Source organism: Eleginops maclovinus, chromosome 3, assembly GCF_036324505.1.
Source record: "Eleginops maclovinus isolate JMC-PN-2008 ecotype Puerto Natales chromosome 3, JC_Emac_rtc_rv5, whole genome shotgun sequence".
Lineage (NCBI taxonomy): Eukaryota > Metazoa > Chordata > Actinopteri > Perciformes > Eleginopidae > Eleginops > Eleginops maclovinus.
This window is the reverse complement of record NC_086351.1, coordinates 19,975,236-19,983,526: the sequence shown is the minus strand read 5'-3', so window position 1 is coordinate 19,983,526 and position 8,291 is coordinate 19,975,236. Positions and strand designations below refer to the sequence as shown.

Below are 8,291 nucleotides of genomic sequence, written 5' to 3'. Positions count from 1 at the left end.
ATTGTCTGGTAGTAAAACAATCATAATAAAAACATAAATAGGCCAAAATAAAGCTAGCAATGTGCAGTTACTATATATTAACGATTTTGGTAACTTAAGTCTTTTGAAATGTATTTAGCAATAACTAGAATTCCCTTCTTTCTGCCACTCTGTCCTATTTACTGATAAGGCTTCGGACCTGATTCAACACTCAAAATGTCAACAAACAGTATCAGGAAGGCTCCACATTTACTGGAAAGACTATTTTACAATATAACCATCTTTTATTTATGTTTGAACTAATATTAAGTTGTAACTTTTGTTATACAAGATATTGTTATTACATGCATCACTAGGCTAACTTGGCATCCAGTATTTAAGTTTATTTTAAATGTCCTATTGTGAATATAAAACTGAATACAAGCATCATTCAGTCTTATAAAATAAAATAAAAATTGCCTTTTTCTCCAGTTCCCAAAAACACAGTTCCCACTAGTCCGGGAGTAGACTAAATAATGTGTGACTTGATACCCTTTCAAACACATCATCTCAGTTTGCAATATTCCCTTTTGTTTGCATATTCATTTAATTTCAAATATAAGTAATTTTAATACATCTACAGTTCTCCTTTTAATCACAGCTGTAACCTTTTGAGAATAAAAACTGATTTTAACATATCTCATACAATGATAACTTAACCTAATTTAAACAAACATAACTGAAGCTGAAAGAAAGGGGTGACACAAAAATACCAACATTACAAATCTAAAGAAACGGGACATTTAGTCCATCAGCATAGGTATGTTATCAATTCACAAAACAAAAGCAGCAATAAATCTATATAAGGAGGGTTAGGAAATAAAATCTCAAAAACAAGAACCCCCCCCCCCCTTAATGAAGTACTTGGTACATTCCAATTGAACATTTCCTGTATTTAAATCCCTGCTTTAGAGGGTCTACTTTTGCTTCTCTTTCCCAAGAGGTCTCTCCAGCAGCATCATCAACTCTGGTAACTCAAAGAACTAGAGACTACAATGACTTAAGGTAAACTCAATGTGACCGTACACAAGTTTACTAAATATGTGCACTACAAAGAAAGCTAATACACCGCTAACATTACTAGTTTAAGTGTGATGTGTGAAAGGAGCTGATATTTGAGCTGATATTTCCCCCTGAAGAAAATCTCAGTATATTTATTTAAAATAAATAAATAAAATAAAGTGTGTGCAGAAGGATTGCCAACATTTGAATTAGTTGTGTGGTGGCCATCATGTCTCCATAGGCCTTTTTCACTGCGGACATTTTGGCTTGTCATGGTGGCAAGTCACAGGTGTGTTTTTGTGGGAAAGGTATACTTCAATTTGAAAAACTTGCACGCACTTTCATTTAGTCATATTCAAGTTTATTGTATAACACACTGCAATATCAGTGGTTCAGCACATGATGAAATCTAGGAACTTCTGAATTGTGCAACAGTTGTTGGTGCAGGAATCATCCGAATGCCTTTGTACAGCACGTTTGGCAGATGCCGGGGTTGCAGCAGCCGCAGCAAAATCTACACTTGCGACGGCGACGCCTTGCTCTTGTATACGGCGTCTGTGTGAGAGATAAAACATGAGCAATGAGTTCATCTGTAGCAGCTTTACTCACTGTTTATTCTCTATTCTTCATTTGGGAGCATCAGGGCACTTTGTTGGGACAACACACACATGTAATTACATTTAATTTAGCTTTATATTTCAAATTATTTGGTTAGCATAACATACCATCCATGAGTCATCTGATGTGTCCTCGTGTTCAGTAAGTGGAGTGTCATAGATCAACGGCTCTTCCAGCTCCTCCACCTGTTGATAAACATTTACAGTAGGAGCCACATTTTAGCATTTTGACAATAGCTAATAAATTAATACACATAGTAAAATACTTACATCAGTTACTGGGACAGCAGAGCTCTCCTGAATACAGATAAAGGTGAGCATGAGTGCCACTGCAACAGCAACACAGAAGGTCTTCATTTTAGTAGGACTGACTTTAGGTCTACTAGATTTCTTGAGATCTGTTACTGACTGTTGTCAGCAGTTTTTGTAGTTCTTGTCCTGCCTGATGGTTGAGAGTAGAAAGTGCTGGTATTTATACTCACTGAGGCCTCTGTTGCCTCATCACTGACAGCACGGAGCTGCCTCCAGGATGGGTTACATCTCTCTCCTTGCTGGGAATGCAGGTGGGAAATTCCAGTATATGAGAATAGGAGATTCAAGTGTCTGTTCAACAATATCGCTAAAATGATAATAAACCTTTGATGCTTTTTTGTATTCAATCATTCAGAATTATGATCATACGTCATCTGTAAAACATAAGGAAATGTTAAATGTTGTGGAAAATGTATTACTTGTCGTTCCCTATATCTTAAGAATGAGACAAACTTTCGACAAAAGAGTAATTGATGAATGTAGTGATATTTTCTATTGGTCAGCATTAATACTTTTTTAATTAATACTGTTACATTTTTTTACACATTTCTAATTACACTTCTTTATTTTATTACTGTTATTAGACACCTGATTTTTTCTATGGGGATCAATAAAGGTTTATCTTACCTTAATCATAAGTTTGCGATTGATATATATATATATATAGAAACATTTAGGCATTTGATAAATAACTGTGGGTCATATTATTTTCATATTATTGCAGCATAACCGGTGCTATCAGGATGAAAATGTGAAATCTTGTCGTCAGCGCCGACTGATTATTTCAAAGCCCCAAATCATTCTTTTAATAATTTTGCGCTTTTATTGCATGCCCTTTCATTTGGCTGAAATCAAAAATGATAATTGTGAAGAATAAATTGTCCTCTGATTTGGACAGTTTAAGAAAAGAAACGCTGGAACGAAAAAGGACAAAAAAAGCGTAACATTTTCAACCTACTCCTCCACCCTGATCAAAATGGCAAAAGATCTGGGATACCATTTTTGCAGATAAAACGTCATTATGTGCCCTATAAAGTAGCCTAATGTGTGAAGAAACATGACAGTGCAGTGACTTAATGCAATGCTGTTAAAGGCTTATCTAGAGACCCAGGGCTTGCTGCTCACCCTATACTGAGTGAGGGGAGAAATTCTAATTTAACTAAATAAAATGCTTCATTGTTTTGTAAAAAACTACATTTGTGGCACATCATATCAAGATCATGCAAAATCAAACTAAGGCCCTTATTACGTTACATTTAGTGTTGTTGTGTAGAACTTTCAAAAGTATTTGATACTATTGCTTGTAAAAGCTTTCTTAAAAAGTATTCAGGTCTAAAATGAAAAGTTTCAAAACAGAAATGGGTTAGCATCTAGCTCTTTCAGGCTCCCTTTTATCGAAGTCTATGTTTTAGGGTAGATGCGTGAAATAAGGTCTTTGGAAACACAAGTTTTAAAAGATTTTACGTTAATTTGTACAACATAAAAAAAGTAAATACCCCACTGGTGAATGTCCGAAGTTTCTAAGTGTCATAAAGGTGGCGGTTGCTAACAAGTGACTAAATTAGAGAACTTAACGTCATCACACCAAACCTTAGCTGCCTTTAGCTTAGTGGTGTTGACATTGGTTCAGTTACAGCATTCTGTAGTTTTTTACTTTTTGCTGATTCTGTAGATCTCCAACATTCAGCATACCAATGGTCTTACTCAGAGGTTAGTACATTTACTAAAGTGCTTTATTTAAGAACTATTTTGAGATACTTGTAATTTACTCGAGTATTTCTATTTTATGCTACTTTATACTTCTACTCCGCTGCAATTCAGAAGTAAATTGTGTACTTTTACTCCATTGCATTTAATTAATATCTTTAGTTACTTTACACATTTTGATTTTTAATGTCAAATATAAACAACACCTAAGTAAGACTTAAGTTAGACCTGGAGTAAAATAAAGAAGCTACCTGGCCTGCAGTATACAAAGTGATTAAAGTTAGCTGCACCTTTTCCAGCTAAGATAACACTTTAATGCACCAACAATTATAATCCAAACATAAAATATATAGTATTCTGAAATTGATCAATTTGCATGATAGGTACTTAGGAAATGTAATTATATTTTGATGCTGATACTTTTGTACTTTGACTTGAGTAACCTTTTGAACTAAGGTCTTTTACTTGTAACACAATATTACTACACTTTGGTACTTCTACTTTTGCTCAAGAACAAGATCTGAGTACTCCTCCCACCCCTGGTGTTACTCAATCTCAATAGTTAAATCAAGGACAGACTATTGGCTTCCCAGTACTGGCCCTGCTTTGTTGCACTTAAACCAAATATAGTGTTTGTATATATGTGCTTTGGTGCTGCAGTATACAACTTCACTGAACAGCCACAAGTGTGATTAAAAGTAAGTATTTTCAGAAAATCCTGTGCTATGCCTTTAAAACAACACAATACTACACTTTTTTTGTAGCTTTGTAAATATTTATTATCCATACACTTTAGCATACTGTGTACAGACATTTGTCAAAAATATATGGATGATCACATCACATCACATCACATGCATTTATAATGTACAGCATGACAAAATCCAGTCATCAACCTTTTACATGCAATTAATACAATCGATTTAAGGGAAAATCGGATCAAATGAATATTTATGGTTCTGGGTGAGGGAATCATCCAAATCTTTTTCTGCAGCACAACCCACAGACACTGTGAGAGCAGCAGTTGCAGCAAAATTTACATTTAATTCCTCGTTTCTCTCTGATGTTGTACGGGATCTGTGTGAGAGAAAAGAAATATGAGGTTTTGCTGCATCTTTATTCTCCTTATTCTCTATTCTCCATTTGTTGGGACAACACAAATGTTTATTGTTTTATTAAATTAGCTTAAAATACCTTCCATAAGTCCTCTGATCTCTCCTCATGTTCGGTAACTGCATTGTCATAGCTCATCGGCTCGTCCAGCTCCTCCACCTGTTAATGAAAAATTACAGTAGGAGCCACATTTTAGCATTTTGAGAAAACATCGTTAGTTAATAAGTAAATTAAAATAGTCAAGTTCTTACTTCAGGTCCTGGGACAGCAGCGCTCTCCTGAATACAGATAAAGGTGAGCACCACAGCCACTGCAACACAGAAGGTCTTCATCTTAGAATAGATAGATAGAATCGGAGGATGGTCCTCTGCATTTAACCCATCCTAGTACTAGGAGCAGTGGGCAACTATTGTGCACCCCCCGAGGAGCAATGGGGAGGGGGGGATTGGAGGTGTCCGGTGCCTTGCTCAAGGGCACCACAGCAGGGCCTAGGAGGTGAACTGGGACCTCTCCAAGTAGCAGTCCACTTTACATATTTCAAGTCTGTTTGGGGACTTGAACCGGCGATCCTACGATTCCCAGTCCAAGCCCCTACTGACTGAGCCACTTCTGGACTTTTTCTTCAAGTCAACTAAATTTCTTCAGATCTGTTGGTGACTGTTATCAGCTCTTTGTAGTTCTTCTGCTGTCTGATGGTTAAGTGTAAGATCTGCTGGTGTTTATACTCACTGAGGCCTCTGTTGCCTCATCACTGCCAGCATGAAGCTGCAAACAGTAAAACTCTTTGCTGGGAATTAAGGTGGGAAATTCCCGAGCATTAAGAATTTGAAATTCACCATCTTTAAAATCCATTCCCAAGTGTTTGCTCTTCAATATCAGATACATTATATTTGTATTTTTAAAAAATGTTCTACTGTATTTTGTACATTATGAATGAAACTATAATTTAAGCAAAACATGTTTGACACTTAAAAATTGTGTCATGATTGTAAGATAATAAAATAAGACAAGAACACACATTTTAAGTTTAATTTTAGATCGGCCATCAATTAATAACCAAAAACACAATGACCGGTCAGTGTAAACACATCAGGTTGGGAATTATCAATAAATATAAAGAAAAAGAAAGAAACATATTAGCATTTAATGGATATTTGTGAGCTCCGTCAATATAACCTCAGTCTTAACCAATATAGTATGTTGTGCTATAACTATATTTACTTTCTTCACTGATTCATTTACTAAAACCCTTGAGAAAGGGTTTGACTAATTTGGGATTTTTTAATTGCTAAAAACAAGATCTGTGACAACCACACATTCTAATGATACTTACTTGTATTGTTCAGTAAGATCTCCTTACATTAAGACTACTTTTATAATAGTTGAAGTGTAAATGCAATCTCCAGAGGTAAATACCTAATGTTAGGCTGTACAACTCAAGGTCCCAATGCTGCATGTCACCACAGCTAAGCTAACGGCGGACTCTTGGTTGGCCTTTCGACGTTAAGTCTCATTTAATCACTGGTTAGCGATCTGCGTTTTTAAGACACATACAGTATAGCATCGGACATTTACCAGTGGTGTGTTCACTGTCATATTTTATGTTGTAAAGCAAAATGTGAAAATCTCTTAAGCTTGTGTTCAACAAACATTCAATTTGAGGTGTCTAACCAAAAACACATTTAAAAAACTGTTGACTTTGAGATGAAGCAACCAGAAATGCTAAAATGCTGACTCATTTCGAGGTTTTAGTACTTAAACCTGCACCACTCTAATACCAGGCCGCAAAAGACGTTTTGAAGCAATGGCTAATGAGCAAAACTCAATCAGTCCTAACAAGCTGATGATGTTACTTCATTGCTCATTCATTAAAGTGGCGACAAACTCTTGAGTTTATAGGGCTGGTCCTGCTTATTTGGAGTTAAGCGATATATAGTGTATTAATATGATGAGTTGTTCTGTTGAGCTTCAATACGTTAATGACTATTATTTGCGAGCACCTGTGTAGGCTTCAAAAGGCTGACTGCAGTCGACCTCAGCCCACTTATGTCATTGACGCGTTTTATTTGATCAGCTTTGATCTAACTGGAATTATTCATTGTTTTCATTTGTTATTGTTCATTGTTAATATTATGTTTCTTTTTATATACGTATGATTTCATAATATACTATAATATGATATTATATTAAATATCATATTTTTTCCTATATGTAAAATAAATGCTTTTTCGATTTAAGGCATACAATTAGCCATGTTGCTATATCTCTTTTATTTATACTGTATAAAAATGTAGTTAGTATTTTGAACAATGAACATGGACGAAAAAACCTAGTGAACAAACCAAAAATAGTATTTTCGTGACAGTAACATTTATTGTTCATACACTTTAGTTTATACAGACATTTGTCAAAATACATGGATGATCACATCACACGCATCTTTGATTAACAGCATGACCAAATCCAGTCATCATCAAAGTTTTGCAAGCAATTAAGACAATTTATTTAAGAAAAGTTCTGATCAAATGACTATTCAGTGCTTGTTTGAGCAGGAATCATCCAAATCTCTTTTTGCAGCACAATCCGCAGACACCGCGGGTACAGCAGTTGCAGCAAAGTTTACATCTAATGCCACGCTTCTCTCTGATATTGTATGGCATCTGTGAGAGAAGAAAAAAAAAACAAGAGCAATCTTATTCACTGTTCATTCTGTATTCATCATTGGCGAGCATCCGGACACTTTGATGGGACAACACACGTATCTATTTTTGAATTAACTTAAGTGTATTTAGCCAAATTTCTGTTCGCATAACACACCTTCCATGAGTCTTCTGATGTCTCCTCATGTTCAGTTACTGGACTTTCATTACTCATCGGCTCGTCAAGCTCCTGCACCTGTTGATGAATTGTGAACATTTAGAGTAAGAGACACATTCTAGCAGTTTGACAAAAAAAAGATAGAAAATAGGTGAATGAAAATAGTTTGAATCACATTCTTACTTCAGGTCCAGGGACAGCAGCACTCTCCTGAATACAGATAAAGGTGAGCACGACAGCCACTGCAACTGCAACACAGAAGGTCTTCATCTTAGGAGCGTTTGACTGCTTTAAGTCAACTAGATTTCTTCAGATCTGTTGGTGACTGTTATCAGCTCTTTGTAGTTCTTCTGCTGTCTGATGTTTAGGTGTAAGATCTGCTGGTATTTATACTCACTGAGACCTCTGTTGCCTCATCACCCCTCTCTGGAGGTGTGGAAATTCCTGAACCTTGAGAAATTCACCATTGTTCAAATATATGCCCGTTCCAAAATGTCATCTTTATATTTTCTAAATACCTGGTTTAGAAAAAGCATTGTTATACTTTTTATGTTCTTACATATATAATTGGATATACAATATAAAATTGGCTGAAAAAAAAAAAAAGATTTGGTTTAAAAATAACTTCACTTAAACAATGAAAAACATAAGATATCAAAAGCATTATACACAAAAATGTAGCTATAAATGAATTACTTCATTAAA

At 35.4% G+C, this 8,291-nt stretch overlaps 2 protein-coding genes across 2 annotated transcripts; both read right to left on the bottom strand.

Moving 5' to 3' along the window:
- Window positions 1-4,611: 4,611 nt before the first annotated feature.
- On the bottom strand, window positions 4,612-5,440 carry LOC134860965 (hepcidin-like). The gene is made up of 3 exons (XM_063877889.1): window positions 5,021-5,440; window positions 4,851-4,928; window positions 4,612-4,733 (listed from the first exon to the last, which is right to left on the bottom strand). Exons 1-3 carry the CDS (start codon window positions 5,099-5,101, stop codon window positions 4,629-4,631), a joined length of 264 nt encoding a protein of 87 aa, XP_063733959.1. The 5' UTR covers window positions 5,102-5,440; the 3' UTR covers window positions 4,612-4,628.
- A 1,677-nt stretch (window positions 5,441-7,117) lies between these two features.
- LOC134860960 (hepcidin-like) lies at window positions 7,118-7,971 on the bottom strand. Its single transcript, XM_063877879.1, has 3 exons — window positions 7,770-7,971; window positions 7,587-7,664; window positions 7,118-7,429 (listed from the first exon to the last, which is right to left on the bottom strand). Exons 1-3 carry the CDS (start codon window positions 7,854-7,856, stop codon window positions 7,325-7,327), a joined length of 270 nt encoding a protein of 89 aa, XP_063733949.1. The 5' UTR covers window positions 7,857-7,971; the 3' UTR covers window positions 7,118-7,324.
- Window positions 7,972-8,291: the final 320 nt, after the last annotated feature.

Excerpts from the sequence above, each read along its gene's own strand:
- LOC134860960 (XM_063877879.1), bottom strand. The coding sequence starts at position 7,856 with ATGAAGACCTTCTGTGTTGCAGTTGCAGTGGCTGTCGTGCTCACCTTT. Across the intron at positions 7,665-7,769 it reads CTGCTGTCCCTGGACCTGAA|GTGCAGGAGCTTGACGAGCC; the intron begins GTAAGAATGTGA and ends ATTCATCAACAG. Across the intron at positions 7,430-7,586 it reads CATCAGAAGACTCATGGAAG|ATGCCATACAATATCAGAGA; the intron begins GTGTGTTATGCG and ends CTTCTCTCACAG.
- LOC134860965 (XM_063877889.1), bottom strand. The coding sequence starts at position 5,101 with ATGAAGACCTTCTGTGTTGCAGTGGCTGTGGTGCTCACCTTTATCTGT. Across the intron at positions 4,929-5,020 it reads CTGCTGTCCCAGGACCTGAA|GTGGAGGAGCTGGACGAGCC; the intron begins GTAAGAACTTGA and ends TTTCATTAACAG. Across the intron at positions 4,734-4,850 it reads GATCAGAGGACTTATGGAAG|ATCCCGTACAACATCAGAGA; the intron begins GTATTTTAAGCT and ends TCTCTCACACAG.